A 26,694-nucleotide genomic window follows, 5' to 3' on the forward strand; every position below is an offset into this window, starting at 1 on the left:
TCTGTTAAAGCTTCAGAAGGATTTTATTGGAAGAAATAATTTTTGCCTGATTGTTATTTTTTGTTACTTACATGAAGTATTGTACTTTTGGTCCTTTAAATACCAAAATTTCCACTTAGCTGATATTTTGGTCCATCTGATGATGTAATTTTTAAATATTAAAATATAATTTGATCAGTTACTCAGTACTTGAGTCGACTTTTTACCAAATACTTTTTTAATTTCTTGGATGGATGCTTTTTACTTTTACTTGAGTAAAAAGATGTTGCAGTGCTACTTTTATTTGAATACAGTGTTTGGGAACTCTGCCCACCTCTGATAATTAATACATACTTTTCTGGACACTAAATAGGGGAAACATTCAAACTTCCTGTAAAGTATTTTAAGGACACCTTCTGTTATTATTATTCTCAACATAACCTCTCAGTTGTTTTTAATTTCTAAATTCCTCCCAAGTAGTTTTCCACATTGACTGGTTAAAATATGACCGTTGAGTGAATCAGGTCAATGACAGCAGTACTGACAATAAGAGACGGCATTGTGAAGATTCACATGTTAAGAAAATAATAGGTCTAATTTTTTTCTTAACCATGTGTCAAAATGTCACTCAGCAGACAAAATTCACCTTTAACTTGGAAGTTTTTGATGACAGCCAGAAAATTTAATGAACTGTAAAGCAAAAGCGCTAAAGATGCTGTAAATTTAACTGAAATATCTTGAAATTAGAAGATGACAGATGCAGGTAAAGGCTAACAGGTGTCAGTGTCAAAGACTTCAAGTTAAGGGTGAAAGGCAATTTACTTATTAGTGTGAATGTAAAAAAAAAGTAATAAATGTGAAGTTGGTTCGGTCATCTTTACCTTCCTCCTCTTCAGTTTTGCAAAAATTAAGATGAAAATAAAAAAATGTGGGGATAGAAAAACAAACATAAGTGAACAAACCATGACATTCAAGTTTATTCTAGCTCTCAGTTACTGATGCTGACATTTTATGTCACATTATGAGAAAATAAGAGGAAAAACTGTCAGGCCTTTGAGAACAGAAACTGTGTAAAGAATTAAAGGAAGCAAAAATTAGTTGAAACATCCTTGGCTATCAAAAACGGTCATAAATTATCTACAGTGTGTTTTTGGAAAAATAAAAAGTAAAACTAGCTAAGTGGATATCTCACTTACCCTCATACCTGTAACAAGAAGGAAGAAAAGACAGAAAGAAAAAAAATAAATTAGTTCCAGCAAATTTCAACTTAATTTTCTATATTTTCTATTAAAGCTGAATAACATATGAACGTGATGAAATTCACTTACGCTTCTTCAGTGTCAGACATGGTGAAAACAAACTTCAAACCTGAAGAAAAATACAAAACAAAAAAAGTTCACACATCTCAACCAGAATAAATATAATTACTTATACTTCTGATGAGGGCTTTACGGTAAACATGTGATATCAGATAATATAACAGAGTAAGAGTCCAACTTAATTCACAAATATCTCGAAAGTTCTAAAGTCTTTTTGCTTTGGGTTCATACAAAGCATAGAGAACATCCAGTAACTCTTCAATTTTAATAATAAGGTTTCATTAAAAAGAAAAGCTATTTTTTGTTATGTCTTCTGTTTTGTACGGCGTATTAGTCATTGTAGACAGAAAAACAGCAGGAGTAAATGTCCACTGAAATTTCAGAAATAATCTAGAAAATATTCAGAAAGTTCTGAGTTTGAAAAATTGAACATATTCAACTTTTCAAGTTTTTTTTTTTTTTTCAAAAATTTGAGAAAAAAAATCTGAGATTGATCTCAAAATTACAGCTTTTTTCCAGCAAATTTTCGACTTTTGAAATTCAGAAGTTCTTTTTTTTTTTAAAGAAAATTTCTGAAATTAATCTCAAAATTTTGGAGTCTTTTGGCGGAAAAGTATTCCTCTATAATACGACATTGCAGTTTTGGCAATGAAAACCTTCTTATGGATTATTATTATTTAAGGGATTTCATTTCGGTTCCACTTTGCTATCAAAGAAGACTTTTAAATATGACACAAACGTTTGTGTGAGCTGAGGTCAGTCTGTTTCCTGTCAGTAACTCTTTGCTCTCATGGAAAAGAATATCCTGCATTACGACCATCACAGGACAAATGCTTGTGGCCTGTGTGATAAGAGCAGAAAGCTGCAGCAGCAGGCCGTGTCCTGAAATATTTTCACGGCTTGTTCAGGATTGTTTACTCAGCTGCTCACCGAGTATTATCACCGCCTTTGCAAGTTTGTATTCACATGTTTAATTCTGGTTCTGAGTCAAACCGCCTCGCGGATCATCTGCACTATTGTTGTGTGAGAAACTGAAAGTTTTCCATGTGCTGTACTGCAGCCTCGTTTCTGAAATTGTACATATTACTGCAGTGGAACAATCTCAAACCATTTGAAAAATGTTTTTTCCAGCTTGCCAAACAGGTTTTCTAAAAGATTTAGGTGAAGATTGAGTTTGCCAAGGAAGAATAATGTGTTATGAACTATTGATGCGTTTGATTTGGAAATGTGTTTTGGCTCATTATCCCTCAACACTGCAAAAACAAAAAATTTTACCAAATAATTTTGATCTAGTTTCTCGTGCAAATATCCTAGAACACTTGCAATAAGACAAAACTAACTCTGATGTAAATGTCAGCAGCATATATAAGCTTATTAGCTTCCCTGTAGAACTCCTACAGAACCTTCCAGGATGGGGACAACGGTAAATGAACCGGTTTAGATTCTCATTTAAAGGACAATCCAGAGCGGTTATTTACCAGAGGGCAGCCAGACTTCTTTTCCTGTTTCTTGACACAAGTTTTCTTATACTTAAGCATTTAGGATTGTCTTGTTGACCTACAACATGAAGGTTAATTAGAATGAAGACGCCTCTGGCTGCAGACGCTACGTTTTTCTATTTACATGCCATTGGGTCACAGTACTGCGACAGACTGGCGACCTGTCCAGGGTGACCCGCCTCTCGCCCGGAACGATAGCTGGAGAGGCACCAGCGCCTCCCGACCCCACGAAGGGACAAGGGGGCACAGAAAATAGATGGATGGGTCACAGTAAAGCCAGATAAACATAAAGAAAAAATTAAAAATGAGCAGATTGTTTCTGTGCTAAGTGCACAAAGAAAATCTGTGCATGAACAAAACAGGCTTTGATTGGATCATTTTCTCAAATTTCTCCAAAAAAAGGTAATATTTTGATTTTCAGTTGGAAAATCTGTTTTTCCTCACATCAGAATCTTTAAAATAGTCACTTTAGTGAAAACACTGTAAAAATACTAAATCTTACCAAATATTTCTGTCTTGTTTTCAGTGCAGACATCACATGCACTTGCAATAAGACAGAACAAGTAACTTTTCAGCAAGATGTAGGAGTTTTTTAAACTCAATAATTCCTTAATATTGATGAAAAAGTTCTGGTTCCACTGGAGGATTATTTCACTTACAAGACATTTTCCCAGAGTTACAAGTGAAATAATCTGCCAGTGGATCTCGTACATTTTCACCAAAAATACACAGAAATGAGGTCCAGTGTCTTACTGAAAAGTTACTGGTAAGTTAATTCTGTCTTATGTCAAATGTACTAAGATGTTTGCAATAGAAACTATGATAAAACTGTTTGGTAAGACTTCGTGATTTTGCAATGTAAGGCTTCAGAATGAAGTAAAACCCATTCATTTTCTCTCTGCGGATCAGTAATCGTCTCTCTTTGGTGAAATCACCTCTCTGTATATTCTATATCATATCTGTTATATATAAATTGCCTTTGGATGACTCTTCGCACTCAGCGGTGGGCACAGCTGCAGAGGACTCTGTGGATTAGTTCTGGATCACATTTCTGCCCATCAGCTGAGGAACAGTGTTCAAATAGCAGTTTAATCCCTCTGCTTGGTCCAGCGGGAGGATCTTCTGCTCCCACCCAGCCAATCAGAGCCCACCTCCAACCAACCAGCGCTTTGATCCACATGCAGCTGACAGCGTTCTCGCCTCTGTGTGCACAGCGGTCGCGCTGCGCATACCGACATTTCAGCATGCTGTATATTTAGTGAGCGCTCCGTTTTTTTTTTTCTTCTGAAAACTTAAGACTTTCTGAAACTGAAACTTGGTGTTGAAACTGACTGAGCTTCTTAGGTGCTGTGTCAAAGAGAGAAGTAGCTGATGGAGACGGAGAGCCTCTTGCACATCTCAAAACCTCATGTCTTCAAGGTGCGAACCGTGTTTTCAGCTAAACAACCAGGTGGGAATCAGTTCAAACTCTGAAACACGGGCCAAGAAGTGCAAAAACGCAAAATAGTACCAAGTATTTTTACTTTAGTTCCTAGTGCAAATATCTTACTACACTTGAAATAAGACAAAACTAACTTAAAAGAGACTTTTTTAGCAAGATATAGGAGTTTATTTTAAGTAAAAAAATTCTTAATATTGATTAAAAAAACTACTAGTTGCACTGGCAGATTATTTCACTGAGAACAAGACATTTTGTAGCAGTGAAACGAGCACTTCTGAATAAAAACAAGCTTCTACATCTTGTTGAAAAATTACTTGTAAATTAGTTTTGTTTTATTTCAGGTTTTTTAAGATATTTACACTTGAAATAGAGAAAAATACTTAAGATTTTGTGTTTTTTTTAGTGTGAAAGAGCCAATAGCCAAGTTTCACATCAGAAATTGAGGATGAGAATCTTTAAAATAGTCACTTTCGTGAAAACACTGTAAAAATGCTAAATATTACCAAGTATTGCTGTCTTGTTTTCAGTGCAGACATCACATGACATTTTTCAAAATTTTTTGTGCATTTTGAAGAGAGTTTATTTTAAATGTAAATTGTGACACAATAGAGTATTTATTATATAATTTCACCATGTAAGATAGTTTATTGGTTTGGAGGATTTCATTTCAGATGATGTGTTGTTTTTTAATGGGATATATTTTAGAGCTTTAGTATCAAGGAGAAAAAGAGCTCAGTCAAATAAAGCGCTCATGTCAACTGCTTGACCAGAACATTGTGAGCAGCATTGTCATAGCGGACAATTCACAAGTCTTAATATACATCCACCAGCAATCCGGCGCTCCACTTCAAAAGATTTTCAATGTCGGCATAAAAATACCAATCAATTTACTGACCAATGGATCTACTTTCCCTTAAAAACTGATTTTTGTCTGCATTTAGTGAACAATCTCTAACATCTTTTAATATCTTCATTACTTTTTGTGGAAAAAGACAGTTTTTTTTCCACATAAAATGAGAAACAAATAATAGGAAAACTGTTTTCAGGTGTATGAGAAGCGAATTCTTACCCAAAAGAGGAAGATCAGCTCCCTCAGCAATGAAGATGAAGGTCTGTAAGTATCCGCAGGCTCCGCTCAGAGAATAAGTCCTGCTGCTATAGTGATACTTGAGATCATCAGGCCCTTATTGGCTGCGGGATGAGAGCGGAGTGTGTGTGTGTGTGTGTGTGTGTGGATGAAGGTGGAGAGGCTGGGGGAAGTGCATCCATGACCCTGGAGAAGGAGATGGGTAGAATACTATGGATGGAAGAGGAGGGCTCAGGTTTTGGAAAGGAGCAGCTGAGAAGCTTCTGTTGCTAAATTTACAGTGACAGAAGGCCGAGAGCGGGGCTTACACATCGGCTTGGCATGCAGACAATGGAAGGAAAGTCTGTGTGGCTGCTGACCGGTTCATCAACGAGGAGCTCCATCCGTCAGGCCGGGAAGAGACGCACAGCGCTGGAGTAAGAATAGAACAAAGGAACAAACAAAACTAACCACAAACTCTATTTATTCTGCTTTTTGTCACAGTTAAATGTCTCAGATCATCAGAAAAGTTTTAATAGCAAACAAAAGAAAACCTGAGTGAACACAATAATTTCAGATCCAGGCCTCATCATTACCAGAAAAAACACAACATCTTACTGAGATGTTTTGGGCGAGTTTCTAGTGCAAATATGTTAATATTAGTACAAATAGTGAAAAAGGATTAAATTAATTTACATGAATGCACAGAACAGGATTTGATTGGATCATTTCCTCCAAAGAAAAGGTTCACCAACGATTTTCAGTTGGAAAATCAGTTTTTCGTCACATCAGAAATCATGGATGAAAGGCTTTAAAAAGCCACTTCAACGTGTAACACTGCAAAAACACAAAATCTAAATTATTTTTTATCATAGTTTCTCATGCATATATCTTGAAATTAGACAAAACTAACTTATAAGTAACTTTTTAGGAAGATTTAGGAGCTTAATTAGAGTTAATAGTTAATAAACATCATGCCCTGACCGTGTTGAGCTGAAACTGTTTATGTGAGAACAGATTGTTGCTTGGTTGTTGATTCTCTCTCTGTTCAAATCGCTGCTCGTACTAAAGCAAAGTCCCAAAGAAAGAGTGACAGACATTCACTGCTTCCTGTTTTAAGCAACGAATAATGAGAAACAGAATTAAGATTGGTTATAAGAGAGGTGAGGGGAATCCGTGGGTCCACACACCGCTCCCTGCTGTGTGTGTCATCAGGTGGATAGTTGATGCTTCAAACGCCTTGCAGTGGCTTTGACGGTGACCGCTGAAGCAAACGCCTCTGCCTGTCAGAGGAGATGAGGATAAGTGGGCTAAGCTGCTGTTTTTTAAAGGGGCAGCATTGTGTTAAATAAAATTTTTTAAACTTTACATCATGTTATAACGTTATTCCTTCATCAAAAACATACCTTAATTCTTTCCCGCATGTTCGAGGTAACGGTGCACTGATTTATTGACTAGCTGATTTATCAGTGCCGATTTCCTTAATTTTGGGAGCTCAGTGATTGGACGATACTTCCATGTGAAGCCGATCTAATTCCCTGATCTTTTCCACCTCAGGTCTAAAATCAGCCACTGTCCTCTGATCTGCAGGCAGAGGTCTGACTGACAGACGGCCCACCAGGTCATTCTGCACGTTTACGGTTAACAATAGTTACCCCAATGTTGCCAACTCAGCAACTTTCTTGCTATATTGAGCAACATTTCAGACAAAAAATTGATATTGGCTGGAATCGGCAAGTCAGGCTTTTTAAAGATCAATAATCGGCGATTGAACAGAAAACTGCAATCGGTGCATCCTTAGATTGGGGAATCCTTTAATCTATAGCTGTGTTTCCATTGACCTCATAGTTACGTAATTTGACATTTTCAGGTGTTTGGGGAGATTTAAAGGAAACAAATGCGGTACTAAAATCTACTTCATGGTAAGATCTCTCATTTAAACTGGATATATTGTTACACCTTCATCTCTGTCAGCAATTTTAGACAGTTTTTTCATTAATTTAATTATTTTTCATAAAGATTTCAACTTCTGCCATAGAAATAAATGTTACTTTAGTAATGTGTGAACCTGAACGCCCTTTAAATGTAAAACAAGTAAAGCTGATGATAGCACATAGATGTTAGAAAAATGTTTTTATCAAATATATTGTTCCTTTTTTAAAATTCCTGGATCTTTTTATAATAAGTGGTGGTTATTAAAGCTTTGATGGTGATGATTACACAGCTAAGATGTCTACTGATGTCTTTCAGGAAGAAGGTTCAGGGCTTGGATGGACGGATGAAAGCACAGAGCCCCCTGGTGGCCGTATGCATCATTACAATTTGGATTTATCAACAGGTTGGAAGGAAAAGAAGCAAAAAACAAATATTTATATTTGTCTTGTGATCAATAAGTAATATTTTGGCTCCTGAAAGCAGTGGAGAATAATTTAATCATTTTTTTCTCCAATAAAAGCTTGTAATTTAGATGATCACTTGATTATAAAAAATAAACAAACCTCATAAATAGTGTTTTGGTTTTATCTTACTAATCAACAAAATAATTTTACAGGTAAATACTTTTAAAATTAAAAATAATCAGCAGTACTCAGGACACAAAAATCAAATATTAAAGTTATTATTTTTAATATAATCAGATTCATAAATTTAATGAAAAAGGGCTCTGGTTTTGTCCTGCCCATCAACAAATAATTTCACAGGGAAACTGCAAAAAACCACAAAATCTTACCAAATACTTTTGGTCTAGTTTCTAGTGCAAATATCTTAGTACACTAGAAATAAGACAAAACTAACTTACAAGTAATTTTTATCAACATATAGGAGCTTGTTTTAATAACTTGTTAATATTGATGAAAATGTTCTGGTTCCACCGGGAAATTATTTCACTTATAACATGAAACAAAAGTGTTGTTATAAATCAAATAATCTGCCACTGAAAGTAGAATTTGTTTCATATTTTTTCACTTTTCTTGATGAAAATTCACTTCTAAATTAGTTTAGTCTAATTTCAAGTATACTAAGATAATTGCACAAAAAACTAGTCCAAAAATACTTGGTACGGTTTTGAGTTTTTGCAGTGTAAATCCTTTTCAAGTGAAGAACTGTGAGCAAAAATCAGGGGGGGGGAATATCAAACATTAAAGTTCTTATCTTTAACAGCTTCAGATCTATAAGCTGAATATTTTAGTAGTAAATCAGGTAAAATCTGTTTGTAAGATCCTCTATAAGTTTCCTAATTTAAGTTTTGGTTGTAGCAACAGAGACAGTTTGTTGATAGGAGCTTCCTCTCCTCTGCCACCTTCCTCCAGGTGGAGGTGGCCGTGGCCCGCCTGTAGGGGCTGCACCTGCGCCGTCTCAGGTGTCCCGGAAACCCCCGTCTGCCCCTGCAACACACACTGAAGGCAACAGCTTTATTTTTGGAGCGTCTGCAGGCACCGCTGCTCGCTCCCCGAGGCTCCAGTTGACTTCAGGATGAGGCGGCCCTGCTGCTCTCTGAGCCCGGATTAACAAGCAGAGAACAGTTTTTTTCCCCCCGTCAGCTGAAGGTAATCCACTCAAAATAAGAGTCTGCTGCTGGTTCTGGTGAAAGGTCCTGACATACCGACCAGGCGATGGCCTGCAAACCAGGCGTATTGAGCTTGAGAACAGCTTGTGCACGATTCGTAATTTCAAATGCTTGATGCATATCAGACATTAAGATGTGTCCTCAGGAGGATGGGCTTGCAAACAAGCGCCTAACATGCTGCATGCCTTGCATACACTTGTGCTAAGACGGATGAATATGAGCATGAATCACATATTAGCTGAAACAGCTGCAATTTTAAAACTTTTCTTGTCATTTTAGTGAGAAATGAGCTCTAACATCACACTGTTGTTTCCCTCACAGCCAATAAAAGCAACAAAAAACACAAGAAGCACAAGCATCCAAGTCAGGTAAGGCTTTAGATTAATAATGCGAATATAAAACCATTAATTTTATCTAACTAACTGCTTTTAAAGTAGATGGATTGAGGTCACGGCCCACTTTTAACACAAAGCTAATCTTACACTTTCCTCTTTTGCTGCCGGAGTGAAAACGTCCCTGATGTCCCGACCCAGAGCCTTAAATAGGGGGCGTCTCATGTTGCAGCTGCGCTTTTTGTCTCTGCGATGACAGGAGTCACTTTGACAGCAGGGATTTGCGATAAATATTTACTCAAAAAGCATTTCAGATTTTAAGTTAAACAGAGTTTTCAAGAGTTACCAAGCCTCAGCTTGTAAAAAAATATTCTGTTAGGAGAAAACTTGATTGTTTCTTAAGAGAAAGCAGAGAGATTATGGTTTAAGTAGAAATTTAACAGACATTCTCACACGGCTACACGGGGCTCAGCGTGCAGTCAGAGCCTCTCTGAGAGGATTTGAGCCTGAGATTGATTACAGGAGAACTGAAGCGGTTCCACTAAGTACAGGACAGCAGGCAGCAGGTGCTGCTCTTATTTCCATCACACTAAAATTAGAACCTGGATCTCTCCTAGAGCCACTCACACACTCTCCAACACCTTCACCACACAACTTATTCAACAGATTTTCCCCCTTTTTGTTTGAAAATATCAGAATTTGGAAAAACTGTTAGTTCTCTAATTAGTGATGATGAATCAAACAAAAGCTTGTACCACTGATTAAACTGTGATCACTCTAGAAATTAGAGGCTGTTTTTTTAATTTAGTAAGAATATTTCTGCAGCTCACCCAGAATGTATACACAGTGTGCACAATCGCTGCAAACACCCAAAAATCTTACCAATTATTTTTGTCTAGTTTCCATTACAAACATCTTAGTGCATTTGAAATAAGACAAAATTAACAAGTAGCTTTTCATCAAGATATAGGAGCTTGGTTAAAGAAAATAATTCCTTAATATTGATGCAAAAGTTCCAGTTCCACTGGCAGATTACTTCACTTACAGCAATACAGTTTTCTCATGTTATAAGTGAAGTAATATGCCAGTGGAACCACAAATTTTTTTTTTTTTCAATCAATATTCAAGAATTATTTAAATAAGCTCAAATATCTTGATGAAAAAGTATTTGCAAGTTAGTTTTATTTCAAGTGTACCAAGATATTTTCACTAGAAACTACACAAAAATAGTTGGTAAGATTTTGTGTGTTTTTTTCAGTGTATTAGGGAACGCTTATAGTGAAAGACCATTTTTCTTAATCACAACCTAGTTTGTGTTGATTAATCCAAAATGTCAACAAACCTCAAACGTAAATACTTAAGTAAAAGGCTTTCAGATATTTCTCTTAGAAGAATATCTGAATGTGCATTGTGCACAATTATTGGGCAACTATTGTTGTTGGGCATTGCCCTGCATGAAAATTATCATATTTTTGGAAGATGCAGACTTCTTTCTGTCCCACTACTTGAAAAAAGTGTTTTCTAAAATCTTGTAGTAGGTCTGGGAGTTGATTTTGGGATTTTTTTCAACCGAAAAGTCCAACCAGCTCATATTTAATAGCACCAGCCCTGTTTTGAGAGCCAATTATGTTACTTGAATATGAAAGCACAGCAGATAATTCAGTCCTATTTATTAAAAATTAATTGGTTAGTGGCTCTTTAGAGAATAACTTGTATAGAAAATAAGAAATAAAATATTTCATTCTACTGTGAATCAGTACTAACTAAAGCAATAACGGCACAAACGAATATAGCTTGTAGTAGCTAATTGCTAATATGTTGAGCTAATACAAATTAGCTCAACATATTAGCAATTAGCATACGATAATCAATCTATATAATTACGAAGCTAATTGAACCAGAAAGACTTTTACATAAATTTCTCACTTTTTCGTCACCGTTTACAATACTCACGCTTTTTATGAGGCACATTGACGAAGACAGAACCGAATCGAACCTCTAACGCTATGAAGTTTAGCAAAACGATGCGCTCTCAACCAAACTTAGCGACACTTGCTTCTGATTTGCTACAACAGCTGCCACTAAAAGCGGCTATTATCCAAATCACAAGTCCATACCAAGTTTATTTCTATAACATATTTCAGAAACAAGGCAGTCAAAGCGCTTTACATCATGAAAACATAACAAAACCCCATAAACATCATATAGTCAACAATTGTGAAAAAGCAATATCATTAAAATCATCAATATACATCAAATATGTTGGTCAATGTTCCACTTATTAAGGTTCAAAAGCAACTCTAAAACAGGTGGATTTTTAGTCTTGATTTAAAGGGACTCTGTGTTTCAGCTGTTTCCAGTTTTCCAGAAATTTGTTCCAGATTTGTGGTGCATGAAGCTGAAAGTTGCTTCTCCATGCTTGGTTCTGGTTCTGGGGATGCAGACCTGAGAGGTCTGGAAGGTTGATACAACAGATCTTTAATGTATTTTGTAAGATACTAGTAGCCCACTTCCACCTTGCTGGCGTCCGGCTCAGGGTCGAGCTCTGTGCCAGATACTGATCCACCCATGGGACCATCCATCTGCTGCATTAAGAGGCACTCTCATTTCATCAGTCTATGAAACCTTTGAAAAATCTGTGTTCACATATTTCCTGGCCCAGTGAGATGCTTCAATTTATGTGTCAGGTTTCAGCCTCCCTTACCTTGGCAATGTCTCTGATCATGAACATCTTGTTCTTCTAGACACTACATCTTGTAGTTGTGGAATATGAAAGAGCTTGAAGATAATGAGTTCATGGTACCTTAGCGCTTGATTCTTCTCAAATCCTTGGCAGTTAATTTGGGTCTTTATTTTTCTCAGCATGTTTCTTGTCGGTTTGCAACAAAACATTTGATAATTCTGTGATCATGCCCCAATTTCAAGAATGATGCAGCCCTGTAATAAACTTTTGGTCAATTAAATCTTTTGTTGTCCCATTTTGCCAAAATAAGATAAACTACCTAATAATTATGCACTTAGGCCACGACCTCACTCATTAGACACACACTAATCACCTACTATGCCTACAAATATGGCCATAATACTCACTTGTCAAATATTTGAGCACAAAGCACAGGTTATTTAACTTTTTGGCTATTTCAGGTTATTTGAAGACTTAATGTGGAATTTATAAATTATATTGGTGCGACTTATACGTACCAGGAAAGCACATACTTTCCAGGAAATGTTGGAGTTTATACTCTGGAACTTTGAGATTAATTTCCATAATTTGCCAGCAAATTGACTGCTGGTAATGTTGGTGACAGTAAAAAAACGTGAGTAATGTTATTACATAGAGGGTTTAAACCTATGTTACTATTAGGTTTAAACCCCTAATAGTAACACACATTAGTGTTTACTTTCCGGTACTTACCAATAAAATATGCAACTTTCTAAAACTTACACTTCCTACTTTCATAAATCTTTCAGATTTTTACGGAACTTAAGAAATTCTTTTGCACCTATAGTTTTACTTTGGTCCAAAGTTGAGTTTGTTAACTTATAATTGCTGAAGGTAGCTTGGTTTCTTTTTACAGGAACTCCAAGAGATCCAAAACCTGTTGCTACAAACCATGTGAGAATATTCAGTTTGTTCATTGGTCAGACTTCTTTGTTTATGTCATCAAACTGACCAGTGAATTAATTTAAAGCCTCCGTTACTTGGATACACCATCCTTGCTGAATAAACTCAGTCACCCTCCGGTAGTTTTCAACCATCTTACTTGAGGTTTACTTCTATTTATTGCAGAGGTAATTTTTAAACCATGACCATCTTCATAAGAAGACTATCGGAGTAAATAGCCTGTCATCATTTCAAAGCTGACCTACTTTAAGAAACATCTTTAAATGTCATTCTATTTCTAATTCACATGCATCTTTTAACTGTGCATCATTTTCAGGACCCAATTAAGATCTTTTGAGCTTGGAAATGAATCTGGTGTTATAAGATCTCAGTTCTCAGTGGCCAAATTGTCTCCAAGCCATGGCAGGGGTTAGACGACTAAAACCAGTAAGCAGCTGAATACTATACTGGGAGCACTGTAAAAGAGAACGATTATACCTCGTGATAAATAATAAACAAATGTTTGACAGAGGATAAAGAAACTAATGAACACTAAAAAGTACTTTATTCAGATTTATTTGATTGTATTCAAAGATACAATAAGTACAGAAAGATATCAGTCCCAAAGCAAAAGAAGGATTTTGGTATTTTTCCAGGTTATAGCCCAACAAAAAGAGAATGGTGAAGAGATAGTGGCTTGTCGTCCAATATTCCAAAGAGGCGTTTCACAAATCTTCAAAGAGATGTTCAGCTATGAAAGAAGGAAAAAAGACTTTAATGCCATTTACACTAATCTACTAAACAATTTTAGTTTACATCAAACAAACGGATATACGGAAGAGGATTACGGCCACTGGAAAAAAAAATAATTCTGACTTTAATTTTCTGATATCAAAAGTCAAAATTCAGAGAAAAAAGTCAGAAATTGAATATTATAGTTTGAATTCTCAGAAAAAAAGTTATAATTCTGACTGTGATGTCAGAATTCTGACTTCTGATCTCAGAAGCCAGAATTCCAAGAAAAAAAAGTCAAAATTCTGAGGAAAAAGTTGGAATTCTGAGATTTATGTTAGGATTTTGACTTTTTTTCTCCAAATTCTGACCTTGAGTTTTGATCTCAGAAAATTAAACTCCAAATTCTGAGAAAATAGTCAGAATTCTGAGATCAAAATGAGAATTCTGACTTTTTTTTTCAAAATTCCGACTTTCAGAAAAGCAAAGGAGATTAAAGTCCAAATTGTCAGAAAAAAAGTCAGGATTCTGAGAAAAAAAGTCAAAATTCTGTTTCCCCTTGTGGCCCTAATCCTTTTCCATACAAATAAGTATGGAAGAGGATTATTCAGTGGTATAACTATTTCTAGTCACTCAGTGAGTGAACGTGAAACTATTAAAGTGCTTGCTGTGTCTTTTTAATTATTTCATCATCATTTCATTTGACAGTATCTCTGTTGTTATGTTCCATTCTCTGGTAGGAACGTGCAATGCTGATGGAAGTGTGTTACACTAATGGACTGGAGACAGACCTTTCGCAGCAGTATCCTCCCCCTCTACTGCCAAAACCAGGCAAAGACAATGCAAGGCTTCAGAAACTTAAGAAGAAGAGAGCCAAGAAAAAAGGCAGCCTCTCTCAAACGCCCATCCCCTTCCGCTCCTGTTTATCGCCCGTCAATGAAGCCAGCACAGACCTAGAGCACAGTGATCAGTGCAGCCCACCAAGGACGCCAGAGTCACTCTACGTTGCTGACTCCTCTGTCTCCGGTTATCCCTTTGGCTCTTTCTACGATCACTCTGTACCTGCATTCCCTCATCCTCAGAGCAGTCTCAATGGACAAACCAACAGCTTTCACCCTGCATCCCACCCAGCTGGGTTCAGGACCTCTCAACCGCAAGTGGCTCCGCTGTACGAGTGCTCCTCTTTCCTATTTGATGATGGTTCTCCCTTCATACTTCCACCTTTGACATATTCAGCAGCATGGCAGCAGGTTTCTGCACCACGTCTTCCCCCAGCTTTCAACATGACATCAAACTCCCATGGGTCAGTCACAACAGTCTCTCCAGTTGCCATCTCACAGTGCAGCCCAAAAATATCAACCCACAGCCTGACCCTGTCCACTGGTGCCGCCAACTCCGGCATTGACCCAACGCCTTCTCACGTTGCAGGTCTTTCTCCTGCTCCACTGCCCCTATCAGTTTCAAACACTCATACACAGCCATTCATTCCCAGCCAGAGGGAGACAAACACTAATATAAAGGATGACTTTCAGAGACAGACATTAACTAGAGCTAACATAGCCAGCATTGGCAATAGTGCTCTTCGGCAGATGTCTTCTGAGATAACTGCCTCTAAAATATCTCTTGTCGATGCAGTGAAGGAGCCAAAGATTGAAGCCATGCCAGCTAAAATCTATACATCTAAGGCCACATTTTATGAGATATCCAAACCTCACTCTGTCCAGGACCTCACAGTGATGAACCTAGCCCCTCAAGGAGCCTCTTTATCTGAAGGATTTAGTCAGAAAGCCTCTGTGCCGTCAGTAAACGCTGATCAGGAACTGTCTTCACCTTGGATCCAGAGTGCAAGACCTTCGCCATTGGCTTACACACCAGCTCAAATATCAACTCCTATTTTTGAAACATCAAAACCCAACCCACTTACATCCACTGTGAACCCTACTTTCAACTCCTTCCAGGATTTACAGGCACTAGTTATTAAAAAAGAGGCACTTGGAGACAATTCAGCAATTCCAGGTTGGTCTTTGGGTAAACCTTCAGCTGCGACTGAAGAACAAAAGCAAACTGATGACACTAACCAAACTTTCATCAAACAACAAAACATGTATAGGGAGGTAGAAATTCCCAATACACGGAAGAGTACAATGAATCTAAGTTTGGTCACTTGTGAGTCACACCACAGAGAGAAAATGAATATGCATGAATTTCCTGTGGTTAGACCTACAGTAACACAGTTCATCAACCCCAACACAGACCAGGTTGCAGAAAGCAAAGCTTCATCTCTGCCAAAGGTGCCATCATTTCTTTCTGTACCAAACAATCTCAGCCCTACACCTTTGATTTCAGTGCAAGGGTCACAAAGTCCAAGCCCAGGGTTCTCCACCTATCGTCCTCCTGTAGTGGAGGCACGCAAGTCTTTGACCTCTCTTTTGGAGACACAAATGTCATTAGCAAGCTCAAAGCCCAAATCCCGTTCTACATATTACGGACTAACTCCAGTTGAGTATGCTGCCTATGGTGGAATAAGGACAGGTCTTTCGCATGGCAGTGCTGCGCATCCCGACGTTGATGAAAACTCTGACATCACCCATACAGACAAAACTCTAGAGGACTCAGGTGTCTCAAAGCAAGAAAAACATTTCGATGGACTTGAGGATCTAACTTCTGTGGGTCACAAAGAACAGTCATCCCACTCAGAAGTTCCAGAGGAAGGGATTTTCACACACCGCAATGATATCACAGAGGAAAGTTGGACTGGAACTCAGGATGTTGGGATAGAGTCAGTAAAAACATCTGCAGTGGAAACAGTAGAACCCAACTTTCCCTTTGGATTGGCACAGAAAACAATACTGCAATCCACAAGTGATGCATCCACAACTAAAGCCTCATACTCAGAGGCTTCAATACCAATACCTAAAGCAGGTGAGGTACACACAAAAGGTCTGGTGCAGTTTTCAGTAGAGGCAGGGCAAAAAACAAGTATTGGCCCAAATATTTACTCCTCACCTTTGGTCAAAGATTTAAATGCAGAACCACAACCTAAACCAAAAGGAGTAGATGTTCTCCTCAAACCATCAAATCTTGATCAGACTCATTTTTTGCCTGATAAAACCTGCATTGCAGTGTCCAATGTTACAAATATAAATGAACAATTAGGAAAAATGGAAATAAATCCTACTAAAGTCAATCCATCGTTACTCAATAATATAAATGTTCAACCAGGTGCCACATTTATACCAAATCCAGCAGACTGTGAAACAAAAGCTTTCCCAAACCCTAAAGCCCAAGTACAGAGTAAATTCCCAGAAAGTCAAGTTATAAAGAGCAGAGCTATTTCAGGTAAAGAGTCTACTGAACTGGTTTCAGAAATCCAGCTGTCTAGTAAAACAAATGAAGGTATTCAAGACAGAAACGATGCTGAGATCAAATGCCAAATTAAGGCGAGCAAAAGCATTACTCTACCAAATAAAACAAATATGGGGAACACCTTGTCATCTACACCTGCAAATACAGAGCACACTCATGAAAAAATGCCCAAAGAGCCTCTTATCCCTACCAGAGGACTGATGCTTCCTCATGAGCCTGTGACAGCATCTGTTTGCCCTGGGCAGTACGATATCTGCATAGTTTCCTCACCAAAAACAAGCACAAGAATTATGCATCCACACAGTACAGAAACTCCAGTTTGTACAAATCACCAAGCTCTAAAAAACAACTTCAATTCGCTCCCATCAAATTTTTTGAATGCAAATATTTTACCAAGTAAACCTACCACAGAAATCAAAAACCACGCCACACTTGGAGCTACAACCAACTCAAACCATCCACATGTGCCAACAAAAGAGCTAGAAAAGCTAACAATGATACCTGCAAATGTGCTTGTAAAAACACAAAATAACATGGGGTGGCATTTCCCAAGTCAAGCCATGCAAGCAGAAACTCTCCGTGCAACTTCATATACATCTACAGAAATATATACAGAAACTACAAAGAATAGTCTAAGCACTCAAGTGAATCCACATTTTTCTTTAGCAAACACCACAGCAGAAAACTTTGCACCAAAGGAGACAGGACACATGAGCATGCCAATAAGTGAATGTAAGTTATCCAATAAACTACCTGCAAATACAAGTTTATCTGCACAAAATGGAGCTACTCAGCACTTGGCAGCCCAATCAAATGTTGGTTTCTGCAGCAATGTTGACAATATTCTCACAATTGAAAACACAATTCCAAACAAACTTCACATGGAAGCATCTTTAACATTAGCAGAGTCAGCAGTGATTGTTAAACCAGTGCTTAATGCTCAGCAACCTAGTAAAATTGTGGTTCCCTCCAGCCCCACAATGAGGCAAATCCCACCAAAAAGTCCACAGATGACATCGGATAGATCAAATAATCATTTTTCGTCAAAGTCTTCAATGAATGAGAAATCAGTTATTGGGCCTCTTGAGGGTAAAGTGACTCCAAACCTTCAGTTTGTGAACAGATCAGTAGAAGTACCTATGCACCAAATTATTAAAACTACAGTAAAAGAAAATTATGCTGTTATTGAGCCAGTTATGGATCCTAAATGCTTAGCAAGTCCATCGTCAAAAAACAAAAATTCTCCAACACCTGCAATGAAAGCGCAGATGTCCATTGCATCAGGTCAAATTGAGACTAACATATTTGATTTAAGTGAAAACACTCAACTTGTAAAGCCCAATCAAATGTCTTTGCCTGTAAATACATTTCAACAGTTTAGTAAAACTAATCAACTCCCAACAATATCCCAAACCAATGCCCCAAATGAGAATCCTCAATCCTTTCCATATGCTGTTATAAATGAACACTCTACTAAAATCATCCAGCCTCTCAAAGAAGCTAACAAAGATTTCAAAGTCCCATATAGTCCTCCAATTACACATAAACCATGGGCAGCAATGAGAGCTTCTCCATTGCTTGAGCCAAGGGTGAGTTACACGCCAATACAAACATACACTCCTACTTTACCCCAGTCCTATCAAAGTCCTGTTACTTTGGACAGTTCAACAAACCCTTCCCCAACCACTACAAACCAACCAAAACACTCACCCAATACGCCTTTTCAAAATATTACACCAAACAGTGTGCTTCAGCAGCATGAGAAGTCAGTCAAAGAAAGTATCTTAAAACCAGAAACTAAAATGTCTCCACCAAATGACTCTTCGGTCAATGAGATTAAACTAATTTCCCCAGCAGAAAACACAAAAACAAACCAATTTTCAAACAGAGTAGAAACTCTCTCCTCGCTTATTTCCAAAACTAACATGGCCAGTGACTCAGTTTTGAACAGTGCACCTATTTTAAAAGCAAAACCGTCAATTCAGCTAGTAGAATCAAGACCTTCCTCTGCCGTGGCAGAATCTAAACCCTCACTAGTAAAGCCAGCGCCTTCAAAGCCTCTCGCCAATTCAATCCAGGCTAGTTCGCACTTGAATAATGAGAAACCAGTAGAGAATGCTTCCCTTGAACAGCCAGCAGCAGACACTGTCATGAAACCGTCCATAGTAAAAGATGCTGTGATTGATTCTGCCACTCCTGCCTCTCTGCCTCAGGCCTCAGTCTCAGTAAAAGCTCCATCTCCAAACAGAGGAACATCACCGTCATCTCAGCTAAAAACTGGACTCAAAGGCAAGGACATTCTGAAGGCCATAAGTACACCCAAGGAAACGCCAGCAGTCGAATCCTTCACGAAGTCAACGACATCAACTGCATCTTCAGCTACTGAGAAAAAGTCAGAAGTAGAGGGAACATCAAGTTCATCCACTGAGCAAAAACCAACCCAGAAGCTAAAGGGCCTTAAGGGGAAGCTCAGTGGGTGGACAAGGCTCAAAAAGCACATGGTTGTCGAGCCAGAGGAACCCAAATTTCCTGATCCCATGGACAATCCTTTGGTCCCTCCTATTGGCAGTGACGGAATAACCGATAACATGATGGACATGCCGCCTGCCGACCAGGATATGAACCAGGAAGTTATGCAGAACAAAGAAGGACCCAAGGCACTAAAGATGTGGGATGCACTCCTCTTCCAAATGTTCTCTACCAAAGAAAAAATTATGCACCAAATCAATTCCAACAAGAAAGATTCAGACACGAAAAAGGCGTCCAAAGACGACCAGGCAGCGCTGCCATCGTTTGTCAACCGGCTGCCAGTTTTACTGTACAGCCCTCGGTTTAATGCCAGGAAGCTGAAGGAAGCAGCTGAAAAGCCGCTGAATAAAATAGCAGCAGCTTTTGAAATAGGGCTGATAAAACGTAAATCTCAGGAAGAAGAACGTAAGGATTTCAACAGAACGGCGAAAGGATTCGGTCCGACTAAAAACACTGATGTAACTGATGAGGCTAACGGATGATGTGATTTATCCAGTGGGTGATTTACCACAAAATAAAAATTCTGAAGGGCTTACAGAGGAAACAATATTTCTGAAATGTGAGCTAAAATAGTTGAATATCTGATTTTACTAAATCAAAACTGTTGTATGTAGTAAGTGCATCTTTACCGAGGGGAAAATAATAATACTTTAAAAACTGAATCATCACTTTTCAAATACTTGTTTCAACTCTGGTGATATTTTAAATTTATTCTGAAGAACGCCGACAAGTAAAAAAAAAAAAGTAAATTTTGTTGCCTTTACTGCAAAAGGCTAGATTATTTACACAACATTTTTACGCTTTTAGTACAAATTCAATAAGGATGAAATTTGGGTGAGAGTAAAACAAGAAAAACTTTTATTCTGTAGTTTTTATAGGTAGATTCTGGTTTCTGTTAATGGTGCCGTAGATATTATTTAGAATGCATGAATTGTGACAAATTGTCATGCTCCATTTTTCTATTTTTCTAAAGTAAATAAGTTTTCAGTGTGTTGTAGAGAGAGAGATTTTATTTGCTGTGATAAAAAGGGCTTTTACATTCCTGGATTAACAGGACAGAATTGTGAAAGAAGGAAACTAAGATGAATGAAGTTGAAATGACTGGTCATAAAAACTGTAGGCTTCAGAAAGGAAAAGGGAATGAAATGGGCCAGAACAGGTGCTTGGCTCGTATTAGCCTTGCTAGCTGTTGTAGATGTTCTGAACTTTAACAGACTGGCATTAAAAATAAAACTAGAAATTGAAAATAGATTTTTAAAAAGCTGTTGGAGCTAGCACAGCAACAACTGTAGAGCTGAAAGGAGCTTCAGATGGATTATAATGAAGCTATTTCTGCTAACAGGCTAATGTGTAGCATTAGCCTATTAGCAGTTTAACCATTAGCCTCATACAAGTTGTATGAGGTGTATTTTTGGTGCAGAAATTTAGTTTAGAAACATGTTCATATGTAAAAAAAAAAAAAATAATTTTTCACCTTTTTTATTGTAACTTTATATTTTATCCCCATATAAACAGAATTGATCAATATTGTGGTTTAAGCTAGCTAAGTAAGGGAGCTAAGAATGGGTAATACTGGGATTCTGGTTACAGCTGAGATAGTAACCAGGACGTAAAGTTAAAAAAGACGAGTTAGGATGAAGAAGATGGTAGTGAAGAGTTTGACTGTAAGAAAGCTCAAGAAGATGGAAAAAGAGGTTTAAGAAGAAGTATGTTTGGGAGCACAGTTTTATTTTATTTAACCATACAAACCCCATTTTGTTTCTAAACTTTCTGTATAGAAAAAAACTGTATAGAAAAGATGATCATAAAGTAGTTTTCTTGGTGCTGGTAAAGAAAACATAAAATGAGCAAAGCCCTGTTTATTACACCAGTGTTTGTAAACTTGTAAACTGTCTGATGTTTTTTAGAATATATAAAGAGCAAATCTGTTTGTCTTCTTTTATTATATTGCCTATAATAAAAGTTATATGATCCTTTATTTGAACATATTTAGCTGTTTCATTTATTTATACATATACATATTAATATAAACGGATTTCTGCTTGCTAAATGCCAAAATAATGACAGATTTTTGTTCTTTTTTGACACATATCTTTTTCAATGTGGAAAATATAGAAAGCTACTTGAATACAAAAACAAAACAAGAAGCAACACAAAAGGATAAAAACAGATGAAATCGTGAACATTAAATTAGATTAAATCAATTTATAAATTTGTATTAACTATTTAAGGAAACTTCTCACCTGCCTGGCAGCTGACATCTTCACTGCAGTCATTACCAGAAACCTTAGCATACTTGCCGTGACCCGTCACCACATATTTATACCTCTTGGTAGAGTTTTCCTGAAATTAATGAGAAAACAGAATTAATAAGGTGCATTTCATAGACGCCTGCACTGTTCAGAGATTTATCTAAAACTTTTCTTATAGCACTACTACTTTATAGACATATTATGTGTGCTAAACTTTACTAAGGGAAAAACAATTAAATTAAAGCCAAATTAAATGGCTTAGCTGGGATATTTTTGAAAGCAAAGTTAAAGATTAGCAAAAAAATTATTTATAAATGCACTAGCCATTAGCAAAGCTGAACAATACGGCTGAAAAGGAATATAAATGTTTTGTATCAGTTGATATTGATAATTATTGATTAGTTTTTTTGTTTTAAATGCCTAACTGGTGGTGTGGCTTTTCCTGTTTCATCCAGTTTTCACTCCACGGAGTTGTTTTTTATTTTTAAAACAGTTAAGAGGCAAAACCAGAAACTGCTGCTGCGCAAGTTACTCAACAGGTTGTTGCTTGGTAACCAAAGAATGAAGCAGTTGCTAGGTAACCAAAAGTTGACTGAGTAAGGCTGTGTTTACACTGCAGCCTGAAGTGACCCAATTCCGATTTTTTTGACGTAATGCGACCTGCATCTGATCTTTTCATGACAGTCTGAACAGCACAGGTCGGATTCTTCTCGAATGCAACCCAATTGGATACCCGGTGGGGTTCAAATGTGACTGACCTGAACATCACTGATACTCAATAAATGTCACTATTCTGCGTCCTGGAAAGCGGGAAGAAAAACAACAACTATCACGGACTATAATGAGGATTAAGTTGCTAATATGCTGCTCAGGTCTGACAACAACTTCAAATGTGTAAGCTATGTTCCACCATTAGCATCCCTGCTAACTTCTGCAAACACTGAGCACTTCTTCTTTTTATGGCGGTTGGCAAAACACTGAGAATGATGACGTTATTGCGCCCTCTACTGCGCATGCGAGACACTTTGAGGTCGTTTGCCTGCTCACACTGGAGAACACATACAGTGTGAACAACCACATCAAAAAACATCCGATTTGACAAAAAATCGGAACTGGATCACTTCAGGCTGCAGTGTGAACGCAGCCTTTGCTGATTCCACAGATCTAGACTAATGGTTGAGAAGCTAAAGCGTTTCTTCTGCCTACATCTCCCAGAATGCTGTGTGGTTCTGGATCAGAGTTCAGTTAATATTCTACATATTAAATATTTAATTATCTATTGATATTGATCGCGTGTCTATTGTTATTGATGTACAGTCCAGCCCCAGACATTATAAAGTAACAGATGTGTTCCAGATATTGGACAGATTGTTCTAGGTGAAAGTTTCTGGCTGCCGGTTTAACAATGAACAGGTAAATGAATGTGATGAAGAGAAATTCAGCGGTGTTGCTGACTACCTTTCCGTCTCTTGTTGAAGATAATGTGTCACCGAGGCTTTCCCATAAATTCTTCTTGTTTAAAACCCCACCAGGTCTTATTTCCTAAAACCAGGCAGAATCACAAACAAAGGTTAGCCATCTTTGTCTGAATGAACTCCTAAACATCTGACAATCTGTGCCTGATTGGCGCCAGATGTGGAGACATGAGGCGGTGAATAAGACAGCAGTGAGAGCAGCTTTCAGATAAATCAGCGTGACAAGAGGATTCGAAGATGAAGCTGTTTTCATCTTTAAACGCTCCTGGCAGGAGAAGCTCAACGCTTCCAGTCGAGCTACTTTGAGCATGATGAACAATACCTCAAGCCTTTAGAAGTAAATACAGATGTTGAACATCTGAAGGAGAGTGTTGTCAGTTGTTTGACTGTTGGCAAAAGGCATGTTGTAATAAATTCCTCAACCTGAAACTACACATTGGAAAAACTGGAGGTCCAGCTCAGAAATGCCCATAAATATGCCGAGGAGCAGCTTGTAGAAGGCTGCAGACAGGTGCAGTTTATATCCAGGGATTACCAGCAACTGTCCGCTTTCAGGGAATTTAAACGTTTAATTCTTCTGACGTTCAGACTGTGATGAACTTTTTATTTTATTTCTCTTGTTCATATTGCTTCCAAACCTGAAAAACACAAAATCTTACAAAATATTTTGTAAATATCTTAATTTATATTTAGCTTTTAAGCAAGATTTAGGAACTTGTTTTAAGTCAATAATTTAAAAAAGTTTTAGTCCCACTGGCAGATTATTTCACTTTTAACAAAATGTTTTTTCATGTTATCAGTGAAAACAAATCTGCCAGTATAAGTAACACTTTTACCTCAATATTAAGGAATTATTGACTTAAAACAAACTCCTATATCTCTTTGAAAAGTTACTTTTAAATCAGTTTGGTTTTATTTCAAGTGAAAAAAGATATTTGCATTAGAAACTAAAAATACTTGGCAATGTTTTTTTGTTTTTGCAGTATAACTTCTTCATTAAGTCCCAAATTTCCTTCAGAGCTAACACAAGAAAGCTGATGCATTTTTTTTCTCTGAAATTTGAATCCTAAATTGTTGACCATTTAGGCCCAAACTAAAAAAAGTTGGAGGTATTATGGTTGAAATAAAAAAGAAGCTCTAGCTTACTGCTGGTTTTGACGGTGAGCCGCTCCTGCTTCCGTCTTCGCCTCCTTTCACCCACTGGGTGATCAGATCGGCCACACCAACTTTTAAACCGTCTGCGTCCTGGAACAGAAGTGAAAAACTACTTTTCTAAAAATGATGCCTCGGAAATCTCCAGAAACTTTTTCCTCCCAGTAGTTTCCCTGAACAATTTGAGAAGCACAGAGTTCAACGGCGGATAATTTTGGTCCTGACTTTGGATGCAGCGGCTGAGGCGACGTTTTGGTTCCAGGCATCTCCGGCTTCGAACAGATTCTTCTTCGATGCGACCGGTTCAGCGGGGCCCGTAAGGTCAGTCAGCGCCTGGCAGCTCGACCTTCCTTCCTTTGAGGAAATCTTCAGAAAAGCAAGCAGATTATGGAGCTAAATCATGGCCATAAGTTTGTTCAAAAGATAAAAAAAAAAATTAAACTGAAAAAAAAAAAACAACTTGAATTTGAAAAGCAGCTTTGAACATTTTTTCAGTTTCAATTTTTTTTCAGTTACAAACATTTTCATTTTTCATGTTTTTTTTTTTTTTTTAACAAACTTTATGGCAACAATTTAGCTCCATAAAAATATTAAAAAAGTTGAGATATTCATACAGTTTAGACCAGGGTGTCCAAATTGTGCCACTGGGGACATTTGTGGCCCCAGCTGCAGATCAAGAATAATACAAAATTGTTTATTAATTTTTAAATTTTAAATCAATGTAAAAAAAAAAAAAAAAGCAAACTTTTTGAAAGAAAATGACCCAAATCCTGCTTTTGAGAATAAATTTGTTCAACTGAGACTAGGAGAATTTGAAAACTAGAAATATCTGTTAATATATGACCATGTGAATTCTTTATTGCTTCAAATCAGGAAGTTTAAATTAAACAATATCTCTAAATAATTAAAAAAGCAGACATGGTTTTACCTCAAGAGCATGTGTGTATTCCTCCAATCGCTTATCAATCTTAGAAACAGAAAGAGGTGGTGATGTCTTCTTTATGTTGCTGGTGCTTCAAAATGAAGAATAAAAAAAGATTAATAAGCATTGATGAACAGTGGAAAGCTTTGAAACATATGTTATTTAAAGAAATGAATCGAAAGGATTCAGTTCACTGTTATGAATCCAGGTTATTCTGCCAACACTTTAAATATATAATAGCATCAATAGTACTTTCTAAGTTGGACTTACCTTCTTCTGAGAGACTCAGTCCTCTCTGTTATCTGAGGAAAAACAAAGAAGACATGACAATCACTGGTTTAAATGCTTAAAAATTTGATTTTACCACATTTTGACACCCATAAAGTATCTTTCTATGTGTACATATAAACTATGACTCTAAATTTCTAAAAACCTGAAGATGCATATCTGGACAGCTTCTTTGATTTAGCGTCTTTTTCAAGCAGTTGCTCAAAGACTAAAGATTTATTTCTTCTGTCATTCGGATCGACGTGAAAAAGGCATGAACTCACCGAACATTTTCCATCCGGTGAGACTCGACTGTTCACCTCGTCCTGTTGAGAGACACAAAGAGCTGAGATGCAACAGAATGAGTCAGACTTTTAAATGTCATTTCATGTTTAAAGGTCGTTTGTAACCTTTTTTCTTTCCCTATTTCTTAAAAACAGGAGCAGATTCTCATCTTCTGCTGTGGATCCAACTTGTGTTCAATTCACACCATTTTCAGTTCATTTAGATTGTTTATTTTTACAGAACATTGAGGACACAGTGAAGATACATCGTTTTACAAACTCTGATTGGAAGTTTATTTTTCATAAAAATGATCAGCATCCATGTATCTGTTTTTCCCTCTGGAATAAACTCTCATGTAATCTTCTAATTTAATAATTTTTATTTTAAACAATAAATAAATAAACAAAAATTATAGTAAAAAACTCGATGAGAAACTTAATCTACCTAACAAAAAATTTTTTTAAGAAAGAGAAAAATTTCCTTCAGATGTGGAAAAACCCCCGCAATTTAGGATATTTTGTAATACTGCTCTTCACCACAAGAGGCACTACACCAACACAATTACCTTAACTAACAGTGGGGCTGCAAACAAATTCAGAAAATTAACAAAAAGAAAAACTAACACTGATGTGATTTTGTTTCTCATTTGTTCACTTCCTTTATGGCAAATAAAAAAAAAACTGAGGCATACTTATTGCCAAAAACTTTAAAATAATAATAAAAAAAATTAACTTTTAGTCAGAGAAATAAAATTGGGTTGCTTGAAAAGTTTTTTTTAAATTTATTTTTACTTACTGGGTAGAATTGAATGAGGAGTTTCTGCAAGCAGAAGAAGAAAAGATGTTTAAGCATTTTGAACATCACTTTGTCTCATCAAAGCCGTTTCTGTTGAGGAGATGCAGCTAAAAA

General features: G+C 37.0%; 2 protein-coding genes and 1 long non-coding RNA gene across 4 annotated transcripts in view; 1 reads left to right on the forward strand and 2 right to left on the reverse strand.

Moving 5' to 3' along the window:
- Positions 1-50: 50 nt before the first annotated feature.
- Positions 51-5,726, reverse strand: LOC148160294 (uncharacterized). Its single transcript, XR_015762566.1, has 3 exons — positions 5,634-5,726; positions 5,308-5,511; positions 51-1,347 (listed from the first exon to the last, which is right to left on the reverse strand). It is a non-coding gene; the product is annotated as an uncharacterized LOC148160294 (long non-coding RNA).
- A 7,627-nt stretch (positions 5,727-13,353) lies between these two features.
- LOC106923708 (uncharacterized) overlaps positions 13,354-26,694 on the reverse strand; it is a 28,894-nt gene continuing 15,553 nt past the window's right edge. The window contains exons 8-16 of one of the 2 annotated variants that reach the window (XM_014996933.2): positions 26,581-26,604; positions 25,785-25,826; positions 25,504-25,535; positions 25,240-25,324; positions 24,537-24,677; positions 24,306-24,404; positions 23,143-23,226; positions 21,676-21,775; positions 13,354-13,556 (exon numbers count right to left, since the gene is read on the reverse strand). In XM_014996933.2, coding sequence (XP_014852419.2) covers positions 13,531-13,556; positions 21,676-21,775; positions 23,143-23,226; positions 24,306-24,404; positions 24,537-24,677; positions 25,240-25,324; positions 25,504-25,535; positions 25,785-25,826; positions 26,581-26,604 — 633 coding nt within the window. In that variant the 3' untranslated portion in view covers positions 13,354-13,530. The remainder of the gene's footprint in view (positions 13,557-21,675; positions 21,776-23,142; positions 23,227-24,305; positions 24,405-24,536; positions 24,678-25,239; positions 25,325-25,503; positions 25,536-25,784; positions 25,827-26,580; positions 26,605-26,694) is intronic. The other variant, XM_014996934.2, reaches the window with a different exon arrangement.
- On the forward strand, positions 14,078-20,509 carry LOC106923707 (uncharacterized). The gene has a single exon (XM_088004481.1). The coding sequence runs from the start codon at positions 14,287-14,289 to the stop codon at positions 19,912-19,914; it is 5,628 nt and encodes a 1,875-aa protein (XP_087860607.1). The 5' UTR covers positions 14,078-14,286; the 3' UTR covers positions 19,915-20,509.

The sequence above is a fragment of the Poecilia mexicana genome, unplaced genomic scaffold, assembly GCF_051168715.1.
Source record: "Poecilia mexicana isolate PSO_F unplaced genomic scaffold, ASM5116871v1 scaffold_3, whole genome shotgun sequence".
Lineage (NCBI taxonomy): Eukaryota > Metazoa > Chordata > Actinopteri > Cyprinodontiformes > Poeciliidae > Poecilia > Poecilia mexicana.